The sequence below is a fragment of the Chelonia mydas genome, chromosome 3 (genome assembly GCF_015237465.2).
Source record: "Chelonia mydas isolate rCheMyd1 chromosome 3, rCheMyd1.pri.v2, whole genome shotgun sequence".
NCBI classification, from domain to species: domain Eukaryota; kingdom Metazoa; phylum Chordata; order Testudines; family Cheloniidae; genus Chelonia; species Chelonia mydas.
This window is the reverse complement of record NC_057851.1, coordinates 59,719,748-59,747,306: the sequence shown is the minus strand read 5'-3', so window position 1 is coordinate 59,747,306 and position 27,559 is coordinate 59,719,748. Positions and strand designations below refer to the sequence as shown.

The following is a 27,559-nucleotide window of genomic DNA, read 5'->3' as shown; positions in this document are numbered from 1 at the left end:
GAGCCAATCAGAAAGAAGAGCTGCCCCATTGTCGCCTCTCGGTAGCCGCGGTGGGCGCCTGTGGGCAGGGGGCTCTCGGGTGTCAGCGGCGCAGGGGCAGTGAGCGTGGAGCGTGCGCAGCGGAGCGGGTTAGAGATTGCCTTGCCACCGCCGCGGCGTTAGGAGGAGGGATCTGCGCTTGTGCAGAAGCCTGCTCGTTGCTTTACTTTTGCAGCCCGGGGCAGGGACATTATGCCGAAGAGAAAGGTAACGCGCCTGTGTTGATTGTGTTGTGGTGCATTCCTTTTGACGCCCGTTTGCAGTTAATAATCTCAGCCTCCGGTTGCCTGCAAGCCTGGGGCAATTTTTTTGGACTGCGCTGATTGAGTCTGGGTATTTGTACTGCCTGTTGCAAAGATCTTCCACCCTTCCCTCCGGTTGCTGATTTGTTGATTTGCTCCTTACTTCCTCTAACCTTGTAGTGAGGGCTGCAGTTGTCACCCCCTCCTCTCGAATGCGAACTCGCTGTCACAACTCCGATCTCCCCCCCCCCCCCCGCCACCGGAAAAAAATGCAGCAGCTGCAGCTTCGCCTTTTACCTCCCCCGGAGGAGTTTCCTGCTTGCAAACTCCAAGCCGTAGCTCATCAATCTCTGGAAAAATCCCCCATGTCCTGGCTGATTCTGCCCTGGGCTGATTCTGCGTTCTGCTTTGCATGGTGCCCCGGTGATGGCTCCAAGGTAAAAGGCGGAAGGGAGAGAAAAGCCATGTTTAAAACAAACTACACCCTTCTCCTTGCCTCCTGTGACAGACCCGTATGTACCAACTCTGGTGTCAATCAGGACAGGAGTCTGCACAGACAGGGCCCCGTGCAGCACAGGGGGGATCTGCTTACACATGGTATCAACAACAGCAGAGAGTTTAAAAACAGCACCATGGGAGACTCCTCTGTGCAACACAGCAGAGCGCTACACACCCCAGAGACGGGCAAGGGGGTGGGGATGGAGGGAGAGGGAGCTGCTTCTGCGGAGCCTCTGCCTTCTTGTGTGGCTTTGAGACTTATACTGAACGAGTGTATTTGCCTCCCTCCTCCCAGTCACTTCGCCTCCTCCCTTGTGCCTCAGTGTTTCCTTCCTTCCTTCCTCTGCAGGGCTGCTACAGCTGGGATTTACTTGCGTCCCTCATTTGCCTCCCTGGCTGTGCTGTACTTTACTTTTCCTTCTCACACACTGTCTCCCTACCCTTCATGGTGGAGGATCTGGTATTTTTGAGGGGGAAGGTGGGGAAATGATGCTTCACTTGCCTACCCGCCCCAGTGATCCCCATGCTGGAAATCAGTCCAGGCAAAAGTGCAATATGTGCTTCACTGATTTTACGCTATTGCCTACTATTTTCTGTCTGCCCACTGAAATACTATTCATAATGTTAACTTCCATAATTGTCTGTTATGGGGCTTCTTGCACCTCCTTTGAGTCATCTGATACTGGCCGCTTTTGGAGGCAGGACACAGGAGTAGATGAACCGCTGGTCTGATCCTGTATGAGAATTCATTTCTTTCTCTTAATTCAGGAAGTAAGGAATGTAAAGGATTACAAGCTTGCAAATTATTTATTACTGGTTGCATCTTTCACAAACTCAGTGCCTGAGCTTCAGGGAACATCTGTAGTATTTTGAAAATGCTCATTTGTTACAACTGTTAACAGACATTTCACTAGGGCTGGGTTTTCTAAGGGGCCTATGGAAGTTAGCCACCCAGATTGGAGTTGGGTAGCTAACATCCTTTGGCCCCCTTGAAAATCCTGGCCTGGAGCACTTTCTTTTTACTGCAATTACTAATGGAGTGTAATTGGAGACTTGACACTAATATACCGTGGTTTAAATAAAACCAACAGACAAACCAATGACCACAACAAAAAACTCGGCAGTCTTTTAATATTAAACTAGGTCAACTGAGGAGACGCAATTTTACTGTAATGGAGATGTCCAGAATGTCTGTCTGCCTATGACCTCCCCATAATGCAGATCATGGTTGAATCTGAAAACTGTTTTAATAGGGTAATCGTTAGATGTTAATTTCCACACACTTATGAGTTCCATTTTTGTCCTGTACTGATTCCTTGCTGCATTATGGGTACAGAAAAAATATTCAGTGCTCCACTGAAATATTTCCATTTTTAATTTTTTTTAACTTGAGTTGATATATTTCTCATGAAATTGAGGGACTAATAGCTCTGTACATAATACTTGGCTTACATTTAAAAGATACTGTATCATTTTCTTCATCATACTCTGTCATTGCATTCTTGTCCAGGCCTAAAATGCTCCTTCTCTTCCACAGCTATGCCTTTCATAAGTGAAGACTGATGGTTAGGCTGTGCTTTGAGGAAGCTCTTTGAAGCTAGGCCTACACAGTCCATTAGGAACCTTGCAGAGCTCTCTCATGCTTCCCTAACATTTTTACATTCTTGCCCTGCATGTAGTCTTCAATACTTCAAAAATATCTTGGTGGGCTGGGAAATTAAATGAGGTCTCTTCCCCCATGATTGAGGAGCACATTGTGGCTAAACAGTGGGCTTAGATTTTTGTTGTTGTGTGTTGTATCAGTTAGCTCTGGTCTACACTAAAACCTTAGGTTGGTATAACTATGTCACCCCGAGCGACGCAGTTATACCGACTGAACTCACAATGTAGACAGCACTAAGTTGACAAGAGGGCTCCTCTTGGGGAGGTGGAGTACCTATGCCGATGGGAGAAACTCACGCATTGGCATAGGTTGTGTCTTCAATAAGCACTACAGTGGCGAAGCTGCAGCGCTGTAAGCATAGATAAGCCCTTAGCCTTTGAGAAGTAAGTCTGTAAAAGGAGAACTTGGGTTTTTTTTCTTTTGTTTTCTGTCATAATTAGTCTTTTAAAATTACATCCACAACTGAAGTACTTAAAGAGAAGCTTATTAAGTAAAGTTAATGTATTTAGCTTTGTGAGTCTTTGTGTGACTTAGTCTTAAAGCTAAGTGTGTTTATTAATTCTGGTTCTTGAAAAGCCCAGAAACTCATAGGAAGTAGAGACTATAGGCTTGTCCACATGGGGAAATTGACTGGCATAACTACGGTGGAATAATTACTTCATCATTATTCTGGAATAAAGTCACTTTTATTCCGGAATAGCGTGTTCATATGGGGAAATTATACTGGCATAGCTATTGCAGAAAAATGATTTCACTGTAGCGTTGCCAGTACATTTCTCTGTGTAGAGAAATCCTACTTGTACATCTGTTACTGAAGTGGGTTTCCTAGTTAAAACAAATATTAACACAGAAAAATGTGATTTAATACTTGTTTAGTTGGGAAATTATAACGGTCTACTAAAAAAAAAAAAAATTACAGATCACCGATACTTCAGTTTGCATGTTTATGGGGCTATGTGTCCAACTAATAAATTTGCAGAAAGGGCGTGTGGGAAATGCAGAAGTAAAAACAGATTCATACCTGTCTTTATGCATGCTTTATTTATCTAACCAGATTGACCAGTCATGCTCCTTTTTCCTTTTGTCCCTTAACTCTTTCTTCTATGTGTAACTCAAGAAGCTATCCCTGGGGGACAGATAGCTCAGTGGTTTGAGCATTGGCCTGAGTTCAATCCTTCAATTGTGAGTTCAATCCTTGAGGGGGCCATTTAGGGATCTGGGCCAAAAACTGGGGATTGGTCCTGCTTTGTGCAGGGGGTTGGAGTAGATGATCTCCTGAGGTTTCTTCCAACCCTGATATTCTATGATGACTCTAAGTCAGCATCTGAATTGCTTCATTATCAAACAAAGGTTGGAAATTACTTTTTAATTTACTTTTCCACAGTATGCATCCGATGAAGTGAGCTGTAGCTCACAAAAGCTTATGCTCAAATAAATTGGTTAGTCTCTAAGGTGCCACAAGTACTCCTTTTCTTTTTGCAAATACAGACTAACACGGCTGTTACTCTGAAACCTTTTTAATTTAGTTTCCCCAACTCTGATGGGCCACTGGTTATGGGCGTGGAAGGGGCAAGTGAAAACATTTGTGCATTGAGATGATGTCAAATACCACCACAAAACAAAAAGAGGCTGAGCACTGGACTCTTCCAGTCAGACCTTCATATGTGTTACTGGTCGTTGTAACACCACATAATGAAGTGAATACAGTACAACCTTTCACAAAGAGACTAGTGTGCATGCATGGGATAAACTAGAACATATGTGTGATATTGTTAGCAGGAAACTTTTTTTGGAGTTTGTCCTTTTTTGTTTTTGTTTTTTGTTCTTCAGCCCCAGTTGAACTTATCTTTCAAAAATACAATATAAGCTGGTTTGGAAGGAGTACATTCTTTTATAGCTATGAAACAGGTACGTTAAAAATATCTTTGCATCAGCCATAGAAAAATGAGGAAGCAAAATCTGTCCTATGACAAACTCACAATAGCATGAAAAGTCTGGTTGCCAAAGAATTTTTTTTAAAATGGTTTTAACAAGATCACCATCAAATTGCAGTATTTGTGGGCCTGAGTATTTGTGCATGATGACTGAGAAATATAAAGAGGTCAGGTAACTTGTCCAAGGTCAGACAGGGAGCCTGTGATTTAGTTGGGATTACATTCCAGAGTGATCCTCTTTGTTCCTTCTGTCTAACCATAAGACAATACTGTCTGAACCTGTTGTCAAAACATTTTTCTGCCTTGGGGTTGAACCAAATGTGAGGACTAATTGCAGCTTGATTTTTTTTTTTAAATCTTTTTAACAACACTGTTGACCACTATAGTACTGTTTCAAAGCAAGAAAAATGACTTAGTGGATACATCTTTAATTAGTCACATGAGTAGGTCATTTGCACACTTATTGCAATCCCAAATCCCAAGTCTTGCAGTAGGGTTGATGGCAGATTGTGGTGTATGCTTAGCAGAGATAACAAGGGATTTTGGGTTAATATCTGTGGTAGGGTACTATAGAATTCTAAAAACTCACTTTAAAAAAAATCTGTGTACGCTGTTTTTTTTAACTATGCTAAAGGAGTATGAAGGTTGCAACATAAAGTATTTAGAAGTTATGAAATGCCTTAATTTGGCCTTATGAATTATGATATTCTGTTTAATAATATGATTACATATTACTCTTTCTACAGGACCTCATCTAGCACACAAGATGCACAGTGCTAGCTGAATGGGTATCTATTAAATATTTTGTTTACTCCTCCTCATTAAATGTGTGGCCCCAGACCTTATTCACTGCACATCATCCAAGCCCTGCACTAAATACAGAACTCGTTTCCTCATGGATTTTTCTGTGGTTCTCTCAGTGCCTCAGTCTCTTCAGGTTTCAGGGTAGCAGCCGTGTTAGTCTGTATCCGTAAAAAGAAAAGGAGAACTTGTGGCACCTTAGAGACTAACAAATTTATTAGAGCATAAGCTTTTGTGAGCTACAGCTGAAGCATCCGATGAAGTGAGCTGTAGCTCACGAAAGCTTATGCTCTAATAAATTTGTTAGTCTCTAAGGTGCCACAAGTACTCCTTTTCTTTTTTCAGTCCCTTCACAGATTCAGGCCATAGAGCTCCCCCTCGTCGCAAGTTACACATGAGCAGAACTTGTTTCGACTCTTCAAAGCTTGACAAGAAAATAATACTTTTTTTTATTTACGCCAAAAATTAAAGTTTACTACATTTAGGAATAGTGCAATGTAGAAGTGTTGAGTGCCAAAGAAACTGGTTGAGTGATGCTTCTTCTATATATATAGTTACAAGAAATTTTGTGTTCAGATGTCCAGATAAAAACAGATTGAAGTTACTTGCTTTATGTTGAAAGTGCAATTGTAAATATTTTATGAAGGGTTAATGATGTTATAAGTGTTTTACAGTCATGGGAATATTACACGTTTATAGGTGGCTGTAAAGACACCAATATAAGGTGCTAGAGGTGGCGATGAGCCAAAGGTACTGAAACAATTTGAATAGTGGGGGTGCTGAAAGCCAAAGTTTACCAAACTGTAAACCCTGCATGTGATGGAAACCACTTCAAGCCAGGGGTTGCGGCATCACCCCCGCTCTCCTACTTCTAACACCTGTGCTATAAGCCATGTTTATAATCAGCCTGTTCACACTAACAATTTGTAGCAATCATTTATTAAAACATGTATTCAGTTTATTAACTCATTGTTCCCCAGTGGTTCACACAGCAAGCTTCTGAGTGTAGCGCCCCTTATAAATTAAAGCACTTTTTAAAATATTTGTATATTTAACACTGTTATAAATGCTGGAGGTAAAGTAGGGTTTGGGGTGGAGGCTTCAGCTCGCGGCCCCCATGTAATAACCTCATGACCCCCAGTTTGAGAACCCCTGCTTTAGCCCATGTCACCCGTCCACTAACTCCAGTTGAATTTTGGCCTGAACACCAGGTGAATTATCAGTGAAAGGCCATTCACAACATTGTTCCATGTAGTAAAGTATAAAGCAAATTGTATTGTTAGCTACAGTTCATCAGGTATCACAAGTGATTATCTCCCAGTATAAAAATTAACAGGTGCAGATAATCCATTTTATAAAGGGATTTTAGAAAAAGAACTGCCTCTTCTCAATTGAGATAAAAATGGATTTGAAAGCAGAGCAGCAAGTCAATTGAAAAATGTTATTTCAGACTGTGGGATATCAGTTTTGTTGATGAGCTTCACAAAATTAGTCTACTGTGTGTAAGTGAAATAGATATGCCAAAAGATGTAGCTAACAAATGCTACACAATTAAAAGTTTGCTTTGATTAATAAATTACTGAGTTCTAATTTCTCCATTAAAATGTATCAGTTGTACCAAAAGCAATAGTTTTGTATAGGTTTGTCGGAGTCTGAGGTCTATGTTAATACCGTTGTAGCAAAGTAGTTTAACATTACATTTTACTGGAAATTGTCATAGTATCATTTGTGTAGGGTGAAGGCAAACCAGGTTATGATCTCTCTTAGAAATTGCATTTTGTAGGATTATATAGCTTCAATAAAATTGTCTTCTTTAATTCAGCATGCCTTCTAAGGTACTAAAGAAGGGTGGCTCATCCACATGCTTATGGTTAGAGAGGATTTTTCAAGTGCTAGACATATACCCCAAGTTGTGATCCTTTCTCCTGCAGACTAAGTGGGCTTTTTACTTCAGTATTCCCTAAAGGCCACTACCCAAGTGCAGCAGGACATAGTGTTGATTCAGTGGGTGACACTCAGATTAAGTCAGTACTGAAAAAGTGCCCTAGCATAATGAAAGAGGGCACTGATGTTTGAGGTGCCTCTTCTAAATGAGATAAAAGCCTACGTCCTATATAAAGATCCATGGCACTTTCCCTGAAGTAGGGGTATTTAATCTCTGTGTCCTGGCTAATGTGTATCTTGATTAATTGTATTCAGTCTTATAAATCATCCTATGACTTGAATTCATTTCCTGTTAGAAACAGTATTGTAATGTTCTGTGCTTCTTAAACAGTTGATGCATTTCTGTGGTCATAACAGTAGAAGATCATAGAACTATAGGACTGGAAGGGACTTCGAGAGGTCTACTAAGTCAGTCCCATGCACTCAAGGCAGGACTAAGTATTATCTAGACCATCCCTGACGGGTGTTTGTCTAACCTGCCCTTAAAATCCTCCAATGACAGATTCCAGAACCTCTCTGGGCAATGTATTGCAGTGCTTAACCGCCCTGACGGTTAGAAAGTTTTTCCTAATGTCCAACCTAAAATACCCTTGCTGCAATTAAAACCCATTGCTTCTTGTCCTATCCTCGGAGGTTAAGGAGAACAATTTTTCTCCCTCCTCCTTGTAACAACCTTTTTCTGTACTTGAAAACTGTTATCATGTCCCATTTCAGTCTTCTGTTCTCCAGACTAAACAAATCCAGTTTTTTCAATCTTTCCTCATAGGTCATGTTTTCTAGACCTTTAATTATTTTTGTTACTCTCCTTTAGACTTTCTCCAATTTGTCCACATCTTTCCTGAAATGTAGTGCTCAGAACTGGACATAACACTCCAATTGAGGCCTGATCAGCATGGAATAAAGTAGAAGAATTACTTCTTGTGTCTTGTTTACAACACTCCTGCTAAAACATCCCAGAATGATGTTTGCTTTTTTTTCCCCCCCCAACAGTTTTATACTGTTGACTCATATTTAGCTTGTGATCCACTATGACCCCCAGATCCCTTTCCGCAGTGCTCCTTCCTAGGCAGTCATTTCCCATTTTGTATGTGTGCAACTGATTGTTTCTTCCTAAGTGGAGTTCTTTGCACTTGTCCTTATTCAGTTTCATCCTGTTTACCTCAGACTATTTCTCCAGTTTATCTAGATCATTTTGAATTTTAATCCTATCCTCCAAAGCACTTGCAACCCCTCTCATCTTGGTCTTGTCCATAAACTCTCTATGCCATTGTCTAAACCACTAATGAAGATATTGAACAGAACCGGGACTGATATCTGTATAGTTTAAAATCTGTAATATTTTGAAAGCACTTTGAGATCCTTCTGGGTGAAAGGTATGATAGAATAGGTTGCATCAAAACTTATCGGGGGACTATTCAACTATGTCTGCTCTAGACTCTTTCCTTCTTCCCTCTCCCCTCTCTCCCTAGTCAGTCTCCCAGCGTTATCCTATCACTGGTGATGGCAGTAAAGGGAGTGCTAATATAGATGGGATTCAGATGGCTGACAGCATTTGTACCATTATATAGTCTAGACCTACTTGAGCAGAGTTTGAAGATGCTGTGAGGAAATATCTCTCTCTCTCGTCTCGAATGGACAGGGTCTTTTGAGAGCCATTTTTAAAGTTGGTTCACACTCAAATGGGTTCTAAAAAACTTTAAAGGCTAGTGTGGACAAGCCAGAACCTTGTTAGAATCATTTTTAAAATCTGCTTTCCAAGATATGAACTTGATATTAATTCTTAGATGGCTTTGGCCCCTCCATACTAGTTCTTTAAACCATGTTAGAACCCAGATTAGCAGGTAACATGTTTAAATGCAATTTGTAACAAGGGTAAATAGAACCAAATAAATGGAAGGTCACATTGTAAGGTAACATTTGGCTCTTAAGTCTTCACACATCAGTGCCTCTCCTCTCTGCCCCTCCCAACAGCCAACTTCAGTTGACAACACAAGAAGCTAGGGTTGGGGATACAGAGGATGTATTACTTGGAAAAATAGGGTTGGGGATACAGAGGATGTATTACTTGGAAAAATAGCCTCTTAAGGATATGTTGTACTCTTAGTCACAAATATAATTTTTAAAATAAGTGTTTCAAATACTAATTATCAGTCAAACTGTTAGAACGCATTTTGGGGACAGGAAAGGAAAGTTAGAGATGGACAGACAAGAGCCTGTGATCGTTGAACAGTCATCAAGGGAGAGACTTTTGAGTCATGGTTATTCTAAAAGGTGTGTGATCTGGTACACTGTACAGCATATCCAGGTGTGGCCCTATCAGAGGGGACAGAATTCCTGGCTGTCACCCCTCCAAGAAGCCTGCCCTACAGAATAAGGGTGAACCTATAACAGAAATAGAAGGGCCAAAACAGGAAATGGAGTCCCGTGTTCTGGGAGGTCTTTATGAGAGAACAGAACACCCCCCAGAGCTAAGGGGTAACCTAAGAGTGCAGAGACCCCACTGGCACAAGGGCTCTGTGTAGATTCATGCTGGATGTGAGGACGTGTCATGTGCCTTTTTCAAAGGGAAGCGGGTAGCATCATGAATCTTCTAAGCGAGAAACTACCATTCCCATAAGCCCATTTCCCACTGGCCTACAACCTTCCAGGGTGGACCTGGTCAGGAGGGGCTGGAAACTCTATGGATCACCCTAGTCCAGGAAGTAACCTTGTTTTGAGGGGAAGTGGTAGCCCCATGGCAAATTGGGAGCAGCAGGGAAGCTAAATGCAGGAGAAACTTTTGGGGAGCCTTATGCAGAGCTGGCTGCAGCAGCAGTGAGGGAACTGTGTGAAAAGGCTGTGACTCGCCGACGTCACAGTCAGGTTCAGGTCTGGGCACAGTCTGTGAGGAAGCAGCAGAGACTGGGCAGGGAACCAGTGTAGAGTGGCCCCAAGGAGAGAGACAACTAACTGATCCTGGCCTGGAAAGCTGCAAGCTCCTATTTCCCTGTAGCATAGACTGGATTGGAGAGGGAACTCCAGGCACTAGGCCTGAGGAACCCTAATTCTCATTGAAGTGTCCCCTGACCCCCGAAAGGGCCCAAATAGGAACCACTATTGTTTTACCTTAAATTGCAACTGTTTAAGCCACTGTTCATACGGTGTTTTGCAATCTTCCCATTTCTGCCAACCCTAGTAAAATACCCTTTCGCTTAGCCACGTGTCCGAGTCATTAGTGGGAGGACCCCAGGGCTAGCACTTTTAGGACCTAGTATCTGAAGTCCTTTCAGTGCTTGCTTCAGAGTCATGGCAGTCTGGTGGAATACTGGTCCAGTAAAGGTTTGGTGTGCCACAGCACTGAATAGCTGTAAGAGTTACAAAAATATAAAACTTTTTCTCACAGAAGAACATTCTTTAATATTACTTATTTGCTTTTTAGTCACAACTGCGTATTCTGTGGGTTTTGCACTCGTCTTTTTTTCTGTCTTTCCATCCCTGAAAGCTACCGTTAGATATTTGCTGGAGTAAATTATTTTCAAAACCAGAGCTAATGTTGTCAAAATGGTCGTCTAGGGTTAAGCGCCTAAATCTATATTTAGATACTGAAAATAGATCTGTCCTGATTTCAGAGAAGCTCATTCACCTTAGTGGGTGCAATGGTCGCTCTGAAAATCAGGCTAATTCTGTTTCATAGAATATCAGGGTTGGAAGGGACCTCAGGAGGTCTTCTAGTCCAACCCCCTGCTCAAAGCAGGACCAATCCCCAATTTTTGCCCCAGATCCCTAAATGGCCCCCTCAACGATTGAACTCACAACCCTGGGTTTAGCAGGCCAATGCTCAAACCACTGAGCTATCCCTCCCCCCGAATAGTTTAAATATGGATTTAAGTACTTTAAATATGGATTTAGGAGCCTCAGGTTTAATTGCTGGAAATGGATCTGCTGAGGTCCTTCTTCATGGTTCAATTTTCAGAACCAGAGCCCAATTTTGAAAAATTTGACTTAAAGGAATAATATTGAACAGTCTTTAGCTTCCACTACAGTTCTACCATGCTGTTTTGACGTTGCTGTTTAATTGTACAATAATAGTAAAACAAAGGAACAAATAATAAGAAAAGAATTTACTAACATCCTGGCTCGCATTTTGAAATGTGGGGTCCTAAAATTATTAGTCTAAGTGAGTTGTCTATTGTAGGTGCTCAGCATGTCTGACATCTCCCATAACTGATCTGTATCCCTGAAAATCAGGCTGTGTTTTTAGATGCCTAAATATGGAATTGGTTTCTAATTTTATACACCAAACCTGAAAATATTGGTTCTAGAAGATAGTGGAAACCTGAGCAACAAGTTTATGTAGGCTTAAACAGAACTGCTTTCAATTCAGGGATCGGTAACCTTTGGCATGCGGCTCGCTAGGGTAAGCTCCCTGAAGGGCCGGGCCGGCTTGTTTACCTGCCACATCTGCACGTTTGGCCGATCGCAGCTCCCACTGGGTGCAATTTGCTGCTCCAGGCCAATGGGGGCTGTGGGAAGTGGCGTGGGCCGAAGGATGTGTTGGCCGCTGCTTCCCGCAGCACCCATTGGCCTGGAGTGGTGAATCGCGGCCAGTGGGATCCGTGATCGACCGAACCTGCGGATGCAGCAGGTAAACAAACCAGCCTGGCCCACCATGAGGCTTACCCTAGCGGGCCATGTGCCAAAGGTTGCCGATCCCTGTTTTAATCCTTCATCCTACTGAATAAGGAAACTATTGTATTTTTAAGTGATTAAAAGGAGAAGCTTTGAATGTTTACCTATATATTCCTATAATGATAAAAACATAGGTTGCTTGTTCCACTCAGAATTGTATAGCGCAGTCAGGTGAACAGCATTAGTTGTAATTCAGAGTTTGTGAAATGCCCCATTAAATGCTCATGTGGCTTAAGTTATGCTGGCCAAACATCTAGATCTTTTCAAGCGGGAATTACAGAACATACATACACAATAAGAGCAGATTTAAATACATATATGGGAAAAACATTTACATGGAAAATAATCACACACTTTTCATTTTTTGATTTGTGGAAATATAATTTATACCAGAGGTATTTTTTTTTTTTTTAAAAAGAGGAAGGAATACAGTTAATGTTCTGAAAGAGTATGAAGCATGTTGGATTTACACGTTACAAACATTAATCTGTTAGGTTTAATAAAGAATTAGACTTTTCTTGTTTTCTGACTCGATGAAATTTCACTGTAATCTTGATATACGTCCCCTCTTTCTTTCTTGTTTGTGTTTATGCACACACGTGCGCGCACACAATCAAAGGACTTTCTTTGGTGGATGATTGGAGGATTTTTTATCTTTTTCATATTAGAACTTTAAGTATACTCTTCCCTTTCATCACATCATGATGTTGACATTATCCCCATAAAGGATTAGAAATTGATATATTCCTCTTCTAATAGATATTTTTAGAATTTAAATCCCTTAATCATTTCTAAGTCTTGCATTGTATTTTATTATCTGTAATTTCAGAAAATCAAAATGTTATATAGGTTTAGTTTAAAGAATAAATATTTCAGAAGCATTTCCTTTTACATTGAAGAATGTATGTGCTTAATGCAGGTAACTCTGTAGCTTCTAATTGATTAGGTAACTGGGAAAGGATAATTGCCTAGGAGATAGAGGGAGTTACTATATTATGCAGTTTTAGCATGTTTGTAAATACTCTTTGAAAAGGCCAAGAAGGTGTGGAAACTGTGGAGCTCTCTCTCCATGCTATCTCATAAGAATTAATGTTGAGATGTTTCTAATCTGTAAGTAAAGTTTAATGGAATACGCTGGATAAAAGTTTAATTAAAAAAGGACATGCCTTAAAACCTGATTATTTTTTTTTCTTGTTTTTGGGTGAGATTTAAAAAATTAGGCTGTGATTCTGCAAATATTTAAGCACATGAGTAACTTCATGTGCTTCAAATGTGAATTCAGTGGAATTGTTCATGTGCATGAAGTTACTGCCATGTTAAACATTTTTCAGGATTGCGTCCTTTGTGGATAAAAGAAATGCAATAGATATGTATCTGGCTTTTAGTAAAGCATTTGATGCAGTATCTGTTTTACTTGCACAGTTAATTCAGATTGGCTCGGCTATGAACACTGTTGCATCTGCTAAAAATTGGTCAAAGAAGCACAAAAAAAAAGTTTTAATGATAAATAAGGTATTGTACTGGGACAGGGTGGGGCAGAGGTGTCGAGAAGAGTGTCAGAGGAGTTGGTTGGTGTTTAAATAACATGGGATTGAATGTCTTTATTAAAAATCTGAAATGGGAAGTAAACAGCACCTTAATTAATTTAAAAAACCCAAAAAACGAGGAGTCCTTATGGCACCTTAGAGACTAACAAATTTATTTGGGCATAAACTTTCGTGGGCTAGAACCCACTTCATCAGATGCATGAAGTAAAAGGTACAGGAGCAGGTTTGCATTTGGAAAGGAAGATGATGTCTGTCTGTATCTGCACAAGTATTTTCATGAAGTTGATGGATTTCCACTTCATGCAAACCTGCTTCTGTATCTTTTACCTCATACATCTGATGAAGTGGGTTCTAGCCCATGAAAGCTTATGCCCAAATAAATTTGTTAGTCTCTAAGGTGCCACAAGGACTCCTTGGTTGGTTGTTTTTTTGTTTTTTTTTTTTTTTTGCTGATACAGACTAACATGGCTACCACTGAAACCTGTCACCATGCAAGGCACTTAATTAATTTAGTATCACTTTGTAAATTTCAGAGCTATTGTGAAGACAGAAATAATTAAAGGGACCTAAAGAAGTAGAAACACTACGGTGAGTTTGGCTCACCATCCATATAGCTCTACTGACTTAAATTTAATGACACTAGCAATGAACTTGGTCTGAGTTTTAGCTTGGGAAAACCTCAAGGTAATACATGTAGGGCAGTGGTTCTCAAACTTTTGTACTGATGACCCCTTTCACATCGCAGGCTTCTGAGTGCAGCCCCCTTATAAATTAACAACACTTTTTTATATATTTAACACCATTATAAATGCTGGAGGCAAAGTGGGGTTTGGGGTGGAGGCTGACAACTCGCAACCCCCCCCCATGTAATAACCTCATGACCCCTTGAGGGTTCCCGACCCCCAGTTTGAGAACTCCTGATGTAGGTGAAAACTGTCTGAGACGTATATATTCAAAGGGAAGAAAAAACCTGGACAGCAGTAATTCTGAAGTAGGCATATGGAATGATATGTCCTTTTGCTGATGGCTGAGTTTTGTTGCAAAGCGTATTTTGTTTGGTTTTTGGTGGAGGGGAAAATGGATTGGGAGTGGGAGGAGTAACAGGCACCAAATCAGGGAGCAGGGAAATGATGGTGAACTCAGAGACTGCACCTAAAATGCTGTGCCAGAATGATGTCTGGAGAAAATTCTTATTGCATGGAAAATTTTAAAATGTGACTAGATAAAACTCTAGAAAAAATACTTTAGCGAGTAATCCATGTACTGGTAGGGGTTTCAACTCAATGTCCTAAAGGGCCTCTTTTCCTCTAACTTCTAATGTAGTAGTTAGAATGAAATCGGTATGTGCTTTTTAAATTCACATGGGTATGATCCTGTAATTTCTGACCATACGGGCCCTTGGTATTTGGCATGATTTAATATTAACATCCTTTACAAGATGTTGTTTAATCAGTTTTACCATATCTTATCTTTCCATATTGGCTTTTTAATACATTGCTTACATTACTAAAACTAATCCATTCACCTGTAAAGATCAATATCTGTGCTGAAGTTGTAGCGCTTGGATACGATAGCCCCCTTCGGCTATCTAAATTGATTGATTGCCATTTGACCGATAAACAGTAACCTTGCTAATGTCGTTGCACTATTTTACTTAAGATACATCTTGTTTATATTTCAGCATTTTAATTACTAAAGTTTTGTCAGTTTGTCAACCTATAGCCACCTCTGTCAGATAACTCTTTAAAAATATGAAAATTATCTTAATTTTTTCAATTTAATGATTTCCCCTGTAGCGTTGGCAACCCAAATGCCATAGTATTGTGCTAATGTATGAGGACTAGAAAGTGAGATCAACCAGGGGGTCGCAGCTCATTCTCCAAAATGAGTGAAATGAAAAAATTAGCACATACAAATAAATAAACTTGGTTTTATAATCCACTGTTAATACAAAAACCTGATTTTTAACCTGTCACTTTTTAAAAAGCTCTTCCTCATCACTGATGGGCACAGGGAGTGTGTGTATAGCCATCCTGGTTAACCCAGAGATATAAAATATGTGGAACTGATTGATCGTCTAAAGTTTAACTGCTGCTTAATTTACAAAACTGTTAGCTCACAAAACTGATGATCCAGACACCAAATCTGCAATGGCACTTAAGGTACAATACATATCTGTGGTCTGCTGAGACTTAAAATGTACCATTAGTTATAATATTGAAAGCATAAGTCTTGCTGGCCAGGCAGCTGGTTTGCTGTGACCATTGCTTATGACACTGATCATAGTCCTCTCATTGTTTGGTGGTGGTTTTTTAAATCACCTGTTGTTGTCGGTCACCTTATTCTTCATGTCTGTCCCAAAGAGAGAACCTCTTTTTATGTGCTTGTACAGCACCTATCACAGTGGGCCTATAGATACTACTGTGATGATGATGATGATGATACAAGTAATCTGAAGAATTGCCGTACAGTTAGAAAGCTTATCTATGCTGGAGCAATGCCTTTTGAACAATTCAGTGCCAACAGTATGCTTGGTGGTATACAAGGCTTGTGATGCTAGTGGTCTCTTCTCTGAAGAGTTTACAATGTAAGCAAGACAGACATAGCAAGGATGCACTGCAACTTGACAGGTGACAGTGTCATGTTAAATACTGTGAGCCATTGCATTACCACATGGAAAAAACCTATGGGAGAGGATGAATTATTTAATAAACTCGGCTACTTTGAAATCAGTTCCTTAGGTGATATGATATCACAGTGGGAAGTCAAGGAATGTTAGCTTTCTGTGGAAGGGGTCAGGAGAAAGTCCTTCAAGCCTGTGAGGACTTCCAGGGGGGAAGTCTTGTGAATCTTGGGATATCCATGTAGAGAACTGCTGCTCATGCCATGTAGTTCACTGGAAATTATGCTCCTGTTGGGTCTATTTATGCCCAAACCTCTCTCCTCTCCACTAGTCCACCTCCTCTTGTGGAGGTAATGCTGCATAAAGCTGTATTCTTCTGCTTGGCTTAATTCTTGCCAGGTACTCTGAACTTGTGTTGCTTTGGGGAGCAGTTGGGTTTGGATGGGGATTATGACACTGAGGCTCCTGTTTCTCCACCACACCTCCAAGTTTATTTGTGTCTATTTCACCCCATCCATGCTAAAAGCAGACTGGATTGTTTGGCCCCTGAAATGTTCTAACTTTATAAAACTATACATTTTAGCGTAACAAGTGGATTATAAACTATTTTAATTGAAGTACACTACTTGCCAAGACACTGTCAGATAAAGACAAAATGGAGTGAGCTTAAAAAAACCTCACACATACAAGTTAAATGTTTTGTCAAGATAAGTCAATATATGGATTGTGATACTGTTAAAAAATATATATGTATTTCATGGCTTCCAAAGCCAGAGAGGACCATTGTGATTACCTAGTCTGACCTAATATATAATACAGACCATAGAATTTACCCAAAATAATGCCTAGGGCATATCTTTTAGAAAAAGTTCTTAGCGGGATTTAAAAATTGTCAGTGATGGAAAATTCCCCATGATCCTTGTTAAATTGGTCCAATGGTTAATTTCTGTCACTGTTTAAAAAAGTACAACTTACGGAAAGCCTGAATTTGTCCAGTTTCAACTTCCAACCATTAGATTGTATTGTACATTTCTCTGTTAGATTGTAGAGCCCATTATTAAGATTTGTTTAGCTTAACAAAAAGAAGGTTAAAGGCTGATGTAACAGTCTATAAGAAATAGAGCAAGGGACATCCCACTTTATCTCCCACACAGTACATAATGGGCCTAATTCTCAATTACACAAAGGCTCATTAGTATAAAGCCTGAGCTATGTGAAACAGCCTTCATGTAAATGAGGATCTGCTGCAAATTGCTTATGCTGTGGTGTTTTGCTTCTGAGCTCTCACCCAAGGAATGGCAGCTGAAACTGTTTTTGTGATTACAGAGATCATCATCCATTTTCTGAAAGTCTTGAAACTATCTCCGAACCCCACTGCCATGGGTTGGTGAGGGCCATAGTTGCTGAGAGAAATAGCCATACTCCATTTTAAAAGTCTAATTGTGTGGGTTTTCCTAGCTGCTTTGCTGTGTTCTGTGTAGTGCTGCCTAATTTCTTGCTAAGTCTCAGTCATTTAAATTACTGGCAGTAGTTATCTTTTTATGACCTGCTATTGTGGCACCTTCCCTTTCTATCAGGAGATTGTATGTTACAACTAGGAAGTCACATTCATTATCCATCCATACCCGGCTGGTAGGGCACAAATTGTTAGCACCCTTTCTATGAGCAATTCACAGTCCAGTGACCCTACAGAGTTACAGAAGAAGGTAACTCTGTGTCAAGGTTCCTTCCCCACTCTGAACTCTAGGATACAGATGTGGGGACCTGCAACGAAAACCCCCTAAGCTTATTTTTACCAGCTTAGGTTAAAACTTCCCCAAGGTACAAACTATTTTACCTTTTGAAAGCCTTTGTTTCTCCCCCACTCCAGCTTTGAAAATATCTTGTCTCCTCATTGGTCATTTTGGTCAGGTGCCAGCGAGATTATCCTAGCTTCTTAACCCGTTACAGGTGAAACGGTTTTTCCTCTGGCCAGGAGGGATTTTAAAGGTGTTTACCCTTCCCTTTATATTTATGACACTCTGTGTAGCAAATTAGCCTGTTTTCTTCTGTGCTCCGAGCAACATTGTTCTACTCTCTCAAATCCCTTCTCAAAATCAGTTTATTTTGGTTACCTTTCCACTGCTGATCTCCACTACATTCTTATCTACTCCTGTTCTTGTACCCGATCAGAAAACACAAAGAAAAAATATGTAAAACTGAACCATCTGCTCTTATTTTTTTTTAAAAAAATGCTCTCCTCAAAGCTGTGTTCTCTTCCCCTTCCATAGACCTCTTCCTTCCTTTCTGACTGAAAATACTGTTAGTCACTTTTCATTAGATTATCTCTTTAGATTGTAAGCACTTCACACTTTGAAGATGAGAGAGTCCCTGTCCTGAAGTGCTGTTGTGTAGGCTGATAAACATAATAGTTAATAATTGACATAACAGAGGCCTGATTTAACTGTAATTGGGATTATAATTAAATCGACTAACCCCTTCTGTACTTTTTAGATGACACAGGTAAGAGTAAGCAGGAGCAAACTTGACTTGAACTATTTTGATGGAGGCTATGAGGGAGGTTAAGCAATAATGAAAGCTGAATCTGAGGCATAAGAAGACTGAATTTAACTTTTTCAACTCATTTCAATATATTTGTGTTTTGTGGCTTGATATTGCTTAATTACTAGTGGAGTGTATGTGTGGGAGGAGAAGAGTTAAATTTCCCAGGGGTTCTCAAAATCCCTGTTAGAGCAAACCTCAGGGCTTCACTTCAAACCATTATCCTACCAACTGTTGACTAGCTGGTACTCCCATTGGAGCCTGTGGATGTTTTTTGTTAATTGGCTGGGATGGTCACTGTGTAATGCAAGGTGTTGTCTACCTGATGTGCTGCTCTGTAGCAGTCCCAGCTTTTTGCTGGTAATCAGTCCTGTGTTTCTTCCTTGAGAAATCTAGAATGATTTTACTTGATAGTGTTTGGTTTGCAAGCCTTAACTTGTAAGTCTGACAAACATCTCTTTTCAAGGGGAATTCAGTTATTGTGGCATATAGACAGGTAACTTTATTTTAATCCATGTCATAACCCCAATGCTTTTTTTTATAGATGCATAATAAAATAGCTGACTTTATTCAATATTTTCTCTTCAGTCTCCAGAGGGTGCTGAGGGCAAGGATGCAGCAAAAATAACTAAACAAGAGGCAAGTATAACTCCTGTTTTTCATCTGTTGTGGTTTTATATTATTAAATTGGAGATTCCCAGTTTTATAAGACTAAATAGTATTTGTTGCTTCATAGAGAGCCACTTATGATGAGGGGTTTTTATGGGAATTATGATATTGGTGTTAAAACTGCAAATGTACCACAGATTTGGTTTACTTGGTAAAATTTAATCCTTTGGTACTGAAGAATCAGAGGATGCATTGCTACATTAGGTATTTTCCAGTAGCACGTTAGTTGATGGGGAAGGATCCTGAATCCTAGTGCCAGGGGAATTTAGCTTGCCCCCCATCCCCCACTTCTTTTTAAATCCAGTAAGGAAGTTCACTGCTTTGATTTCAAAAACTGAGTAAACATTCAGGTGAATTAACAGTGAATTTCCTCTTTTTAAAGTTATGAACATTCTCCAAAGGGCATATTTGAACTGAAAACATGAGTAAGAACATAAATTATAGGTCTTTGGAAAATGTAAAAATTAGTGAGCCAAGACAAGGAAGCTGACTTGAGGCTCAGTCATTTAGGAAAAAATGGTGCAGTGGAAGGGGCAAAACAATAGCAATATTCAGTCATAACCCCTTGAAGGAATAAATGAGCTCTTTGGAAAAGGATGTCTTGGTTTTTGGATTCTTAGTAGCAATGTCTTCCTGTGACATTTCCTAGAAGATCAAGAAAAGAAGCATATGATTGCACAAATTAGTACAGTTGAGAGTTTTATGTAGTTTCTATTATATCTTATAAAATATTATTATTACAAAGGCAGGTTAAAAAGAATACCTTAGGCAAGTATTAAACTTTTAATGTGACTTACTTTGCGTAAAACAATACAGATTCTCCTCCTGTATACATGTTTAAATACTGTTTCCTCAAAATAAAATAATTTTGAAGGAGGGCAGTCCTAAGGTTCCCCCCTATGCCCCCAAAGATTTGACAGACATCACTGATGTCCATTGGTTACCAGTATAAAGAATGAACATTTCTAGCTTCTAACTAGGAGCTTGCAGATGCCTGCAAGGTTTCTAAACTGTTTCAAAAGAGCCTGTTCTCTCTCAAACACAAGAACACCCATCGTGGATGTGGAGTCAAGAATAGATATGATGGCTTTGTTCACAAGGGCATTATAGCTCTCTGTATGTAACTTCTGTTACCTATAAGGACTGAGGTGCAATCAGATAGCAGAGCTTCTAGGCAAAATGGGACAAGAGAATTAAATAACCTACCCTCTCCACTCAGGGATTTTTAAAGAATTGTGTTTAACTCACTGTGCTCCTGATGTTAGTGCAAACCCTTATGTGAAGCAGATCAGTGAGTAAAACCCTCTACTACATGACCAAAGCCGTTGTAGCCTCTTTATATATTTAAAAAAAAATCATTGTGATTTAGATGAGCGCTGTCTTATCTATACCTTCTATTGTTCAAATGCTTTCTGGAGAACCAGGGGATGTAAATGTAGATTTAAGTTGGGACTTGGGGTACAGGGGATCTACAATTCTGTACTTACAAACTAATTGAAATGCTGTCTTTTTAAACTGTTTAACAGTAGTGCTGGGAAAACTGTTAGTGCTCAACAAATAGATATCCCAAATCACTAAGAGAAGAGACATATAGATTTTAGAATGATGTATAAATACTAGAATCTGAAAATCAGTTTTGTTTTGGTTTTTTTTTCTTGGACAAAACCTTCCTCCTGCCAAGAACCGAGTTCAAGATTTTATTTACCCTGTAGGTATTTACTAGTAAGGGACAGTAAAATCATTACACGGAACACCGCTGACTGTACTCCTCCGGTGTTGATGGCCTCATCTGTTGCAGGAGAAATGCAGAACCTTTGACTCAGGTTTTTCAGGTCACCTTTGAAATGTATTTTTTATATATTGTTGGTGGGGTTTTTTTTTTTCTTTAAAGCCTTTCAGTTCATCTTTAGGTTCTGTTTTGTTGGGGGATGGGTTACAAATCAGGTAAGGGACATCTGAATATAAACGTGGTTCCAAAATTGTAGCATAGACCAAATTTTATCTGTTTTTCTTTTAACCAAGACAAAGCCTTGGCCAAATCAAAACAGTACAAATAGAGCTGAGTCAGGGACTAGTTACATGGTTTTGTCTTGACCCTGTTACAACACAATTCCCGTTTTTAATATACATGAGCTCTTTAGTCATGCTCTGTAACCAGCTTCATGAACTCATCTGTTGTTTTAATGAATTCAGGGGCCTGGGAGTGGAGAACAAGATAGTCTGGGAAATATTATTTAAAAACAAGTTTTCTCATCTTCCACACTTGACTTATGAAAAAAAGTAGAGACATTTAATTTTATTTGTGGGTGGGGGAGAGGAGTTCACATCTTTTATTTTTCCCTTAATAATTTTCTTTAAGTGGAAAAACAGTCAAATGCTTACCCTCTGCTCCTGCAACTGGCTCTGTGCAGGTGGACTCCTGTAACCACATGGTATCAGCTGCAGGACTGGTCCTTTAATTTACTTCTTTTAAATATCAGCACTGTACTAAGGGACACCATCAACTTAACTTGCATTTCTGTCAGAAATTCTTTTTACAGTGTTAAAAGTAACAGCTAAGAGATTAAAGAAACACTGTTCTCCTCAATATTTTCAGTTCACTTGCTTTGTGCTTTTGACAGTCCTCTGTAGAATCAGTTTCACTGTTTCCACTGTGTAGACAGTTGGTCTCTCCTATTTGCATAGGCCTTTCACACAGCAATAAGGGTGAGATAAACACTTATAAAATAGGTCACTGTTATTGTAAAACTGCACTTGCTCCCAAATCTGTCAATATTAGTAGTCACTGAAACTTCTGAACTTTGTGTGTGTGTGTGTGTAAGCAACTGGATTTGAAGTTCACTATGTCTCTTTAAAACTCAAAAAATCCAGTGGAGGAGGCACCCTTTATGTGTATTTGGAAGTAAGGACTTTTGTTGTCCTAATGGTATATTTTAAGTTATCATCAAATGAATGAGTGACATATTTTGCCTTGGTTTGACTATGATCTGCTGAAAGCCTACAAACATTTTTTCCCCCTTTTTATAGCCCACAAGACGATCGGCAAGATTGTCAGCTGTAAGTATTCCTAAAGAGCTGTTGGTCTATACCTTCCTAGGCACATGCTTTCTCATGCCAAGCAAACAGGATGTCATATTTTGTTGAATTCATTTATTCTTGAAGACCATTAAAGCTGTCTGGAGGGAAGGATGTTTATATTAATATAACCAAAGGCACACAGACTCCTAAAAAGAAGTGTGTTCTTTTCTTTCACTGGTCTGCCTGTTGCACACGAAATGTGACTTGGCACTTCTGGAAGCTCTGTCTCCTGGTAGGTCAACAGATCCTGGTTGTGAAGATGCAACTTCCTCTGTGAAAGACTGGGGGCCACTGTAGCAGGGCTCGATTTGATACTTTTTGGTTATTTTTCTTTGTTAGATATGGGTAGAAGGACAAGTAGGAGGGGGGAATCTCCCTTTTTCTTCCCAGTAAATTTGCTTAATATATGTGTGTTCATATATTAAAAACAATAATAATTAATAAATAGCCCACTTCAGGAGGAATAGAAGAGGAAGAACCTTCTAGCAATGTCACATTAGATAGGTTAAAGGGGAGGGTGAGTTCTGTTAATGGTTCACCCTAAACTCCCTGTTAAACTCTTAAAATGATTCCAAAACTACTTTCACTCCTGCATATGGTGAGCCAGTAGATACAGGCTAACTTAGTCTGTGGTGTCAGTTGAGGTATATCTGAACATGAAACTTTTCTGGTCTTTTAAGAGGCGCATAGTAGGAAGTAAGGGAAATGTCTGGGTGAGAGGCTAGTGGTGAATTATCTAATATATTGTGTAACTGGAAATGTTTTATAGAAACCTGCTCCACCAAAACCTGAACCCAAACCAAGGAAAACCACAAAGGTAAAATTCCTGTAATTTAAATCACTATAACCAAATAATCATGCATTTTTGTTTTTGCATTGCATATATCATTCTGTTTCAAATGTGCATGGACAACTTGTGAAGCATCCACATTTTTTCATGTTTTATCTTTAAAAGCAAAACAAAGACACACACACTTCTGTCCTAATTTAAATGTATTGCTGTCTGCCTGCAATGCATACTCTGTCAGCTGCATACTCTTGCTTCCTAAGCAGAGCTATTCACTGTAGCAACATCTTTTCCTTCCCCAGAGATGGCGCCCACCTTTCCTGGACTTGCAGGGTTGGTCAAGGTGGCTCCACTACCAACCTGGGGCCTAGCAGTTCCCACACTAGTGTGTCAGTTTATTCAGCATTGCCCTCCCTGCTTGACTAAATGGACAGTACTCCACCCACTAGTGAGACGCTCTTGTCTTATACATATTTTTCTTATGAAAATGCAGCTATTGCCAAGGATGCTGATTATAAATAAAGGTAGAATTAAAGATATGGCTAAATGAGGTGGTGTTGACTTTCTAGGCCAAATACAGTCAAAATAAAAATTCTATGGTACATACATAGGTTAGTAGTTTGACACTATTAAGAGAAGTTCTAGAAAGGTTCTTCAGAAAACAGATTTATTGGGGTCCAAGGAAGATGCAAAATAAGAACAATTGTTGTACCAGAAAAAGCATGTTGGGGGGGAAACTGTTTTAGCCCTCCCCAGTGTATATTTCTGATTGACAAATATTAGAATCTTAAGATCCAGTATATGAGTTTCTAATTCTGTGACTTGGCACATTTTGGGTGTAAACCTATCATATCTGATATTACTGACTAAATAATGTTAAGATTATTATGTTCTCTCAAAAAGTGATTTATAGTTTGGGGGAAACAGGTTTATATAAAAAAGAAGGAGGGAGGAGCTTATTAAAGAAGGGAATGTGGTAGGTTTTATATTTCGGTACAAGTAATGAAAATGTAGCTTCAATATATGTCCTTAACAAAAGAGGACATATTTGAGGCATATTTCCAGGACTTGATTCTTTGATAAGAACTAATTTAATATGCTGTTTTGTTTTTTTTTAACAACCACCTGTTTCCTCAAACTATAATTTGATTACATTTAAGGACAGGATTAAATTTGGTCTAGATACAGTTGAGCAAGTCTTACACAAAATGAGCAAGCTTATACTTTTGATCAACTAATAAGAAATTTCTGATTAACATTATGTTGTAAGTAATTTCAGATATGGTAATTTTTAGTGTTCAAAGCTAACATATAGCAGTTTTACAAACTCAAATATTTAACTGTTCCTTTTTTTATGTGAAAACTTACCTAGAATGTATACATTCTTGCTAAAAGATTAAAACTCAGAAAATAGTTTCTATGTAGATAAATGGAAGGAAGCTTGATCTTAATATATCATTTGACAGTAATAGTTGACTCTTTCTTTTTTGTGGGGGGAGGGAGGAGTAGAGAAGTGGGGAGCATGGAACATCTTCTAAATGTTTATCAGGATTAATCTCAATACTCAATGCCAAATCCTCAACCTTACCTTTGTAACCCCATAAAGACTTTACAAAATTGGGTAGCTAAGCATAGGCCTCTGCTGGCATTGCAGGTTTCAACAGGTACTCTTAAGTGGGTCTAGAACACATGGAGCGGTAGAACAGATACAAAAATAATAGGTCTTAGCCCATTGTTCTGCTATCTAACAACCTTGTTCTGCCCATTGTTCTTCTGTGTAAACCTCCAAATGAAAATGTAACTTCCCCCCCCACCCCCAACTGGGTTCCTGTTCATAGCTTCTTGCCTTTCTGTTACTGCTGACTGGTGAAATTCCCTGTGTGACAATTCTAGAATATTCGTTCATTAACATCTGGGGTGTTCTTTCCAAAGAGAAACATGCAAGCCTAAAATAGCAAAAATTACTTAATTTTTCTTCTCTGATGTAATAAGGATGTTACTAAATCAACCTGATATCCTTCAGACATGGGGGGGCTAGTTTCTCAGCCAGTGTAAGTTGGTGCATTTCTGTTGAATTCAAAAGTGCTGTGCCATCACATCAGCTGTTGTTCTGGTCCAGTTAATGTGCTTGACTGTATAAGACTTTAACAGACAGTACTTGTTCTGATATTTATGTCCATCCTGGTTCGTTTTTGTACAATGTATGGACTGTTTTCTTATTCTACTAGAGTAATAATTTTTTAAATCCCTGAAAATTAAGAGAAACAATAGAGTTTCAGTTAAATTTTGCTAGTGATGACAGCAGTTGCAGGAGAGTTTTAGAACACTCAGCTTTGGCACTTGTAGGTAAAAGCATTCCAGATCCTCTTTACAGAGGTAGCTGACATTTTGTACTAATTTGTCACACACAACTTACTCATACAGTAGATAGTTCATAGAGGGTAACAAGTATCCAACGTCTTCTAATGCACACTTTCTCCATGTTTTTGATCCTCTATCAGAAGGAACCTGGAACAAAGGCTAACAAAGGTGCTAAGGGGAAGAAGGATGAAAAGCAAGAAGCTGCAAAGGAAGGTACTACACCATCTGAAAATGGTGAAAATAAAGCTGAAGAGGTACTTTCCACACAGACCTCCCACTGATTGAAGCAGTATTTTTTTAAAAATTATTCAATCTTTCAGCCATTGATAGCATGTTCATAATGTTTCTTTTTATTGCCCATAATGTTATTGCAGATTCGCATCTCTCGCTCAACTGTTAGTGTTTCAACATCCAGAGGTGCCCCACCCAGCACACTGTCAGTAAAAGGGCAGATTGAAACAGTGAAAGTTAAGGGTACGGTAGAGCATTCTGCATGTGTGCAGTGAATAGAAACAGATAGTAGTGTGGTGCTTTTCATTATGAACAATGGAAGCTGGCAGGTAAGGCTTCTATGGCTTTTGAAAAGCAGGGATCAATAAATGAAGACAAGTGTGTGTGTACCTGTTGTGTCTGTAAACATAATACTAAAATAGTTTGAAATTGAGCCATTGCAAATAATGCATCAAAGGAGAAGGTGCTAGTGTGGGGGCTTTTTTTATGTGTGGAGCAGTAACTTTTTATAGTAATTGTTGTTTTTTTGTTTTTTTCCCCTTCCCCTTCGCAGGCACAGAGAACTGAATCTGTAGGTGACAAGAGCGAATGAATTGTCATGAAAATTTTGGGTTGATTTTATGTACCTCTTGGACAACTTTTAAAAGATATTTTTATCAAGTATTTTGTAAATGCTAATTTTTTTAGGACGATGATAGTTGACATATTAAACTGTATAGGAACATATCCCTTCTCATAACCATGCTCTTAGAAATTCCCACTGCTGCCAAGTAATATAAATATCAACTTAGCATTGGAAGGTGTGTGTCAAATTGGATCAGCATTCCATACACTTGCTTTAAGAAATTAAGTCTTGTGCATATGGTGATGGTTTTTACTGTGTGTATTTGAATTTTTCATGCAGTTTTTCTAGAGCAATAATCAGTGGTGCTTTTGTACTTAGGGTTTATGTGATTTTAATGAAACATGGATAGATGTGGCCACCTGCTGACTATTTTGGGTTCTATTAATGGATTAAAATAAAAGGTCTCCTTGCCTGCAAATCTACAGCCTCCTAATGTTTTCTCTAAATTTGAGGAATGCCTGACTCATTTTTTAACTATTGTGTGGAAGACTAAATGGTTTAGCAGCTATTGTGTTCTGCATGCACTACGTTTGATGCTTTTTGCTGGTCTCTAATAAACATATTTAAATGTCCACATATGAGTAACAGGTCAAGATTTTCAATGGTCCACATATTAATGGACTTCTCAATATGAACCAGTGTATTCGTATTTACTATCACAGCTGAATAGGCTTTGTATTACTGTACCAGTATAACATACAGTGAGATACCAAAACAGAATGAATTGCTTGATTGAAGCAAATGTACAGTAACTGAAAGGCATGCAGGAGTAGCTTTGCTTCCTCTCTCCCTGCCCCCTCACCCCCATCTAATACAGGAGTTTTTAATTTCAGCAGCTTATTACATGGGACTCTTGTTTCTATCTACAGCCCCAAATTTAACATAAAATAGTAATTGCTGTTCTGCTTCAGCAGACAACAGTTGTAAATGTAGTGCAATTGCTGTTAAACAGCACTATACTTGGTATGTGGTGGAGATGGAACAATTAAAGTATTTTTGAGGGGCTTGTGGTGGTGGTAAATTAGCTAATGATCTTTAGTACCTATACATTACACCTCTCCAGCTCATTATAAGCGCCTTTGATAGTTTTCTCTTTATCCTCTTCTGGAACTCTAGTATTTCTATTATTGTTTGTGGGGGGTTGGAAGGTGAGAAAGAAATGTTCCCTGTTCAGTAACATTTATTTGTATTGCTGAAGTGGTGGCCATTATATCTGGGGATACTTTTGTTTGTTTCAGTCAATAAATAAATGACTGTATTGCTTGACCTTAGTGTCTTCTTTATTATTTAGGAAGCAAGTTGTCATCT

General features: G+C 39.2%; 1 protein-coding gene across 4 annotated transcripts; it reads left to right on the top strand.

The window, feature by feature from the left end:
* Positions 1-27,517, top strand: HMGN3 (high mobility group nucleosomal binding domain 3). 4 transcript variants are annotated; one of them, XM_027822332.2, is made up of 7 exons: positions 12-246; positions 19,089-19,139; positions 22,197-22,226; positions 23,017-23,064; positions 25,536-25,649; positions 25,770-25,869; positions 26,180-27,517. In XM_027822332.2, exons 1-7 carry the CDS (start codon positions 232-234, stop codon positions 26,191-26,193), a joined length of 372 nt encoding a protein of 123 aa, XP_027678133.1. In that variant the 5' UTR covers positions 12-231; the 3' UTR covers positions 26,194-27,517. The 4 variants fall into 4 exon arrangements, with proteins under 4 accessions (XP_037750292.1, XP_007059937.1, XP_027678133.1 ...); XM_007059875.4 differs by lacking the exon at positions 25,770-25,869 and having other exon boundaries at positions 11-246; XM_027822331.3 differs by having other exon boundaries at positions 25,770-27,517.
* Positions 27,518-27,559: the final 42 nt, after the last annotated feature.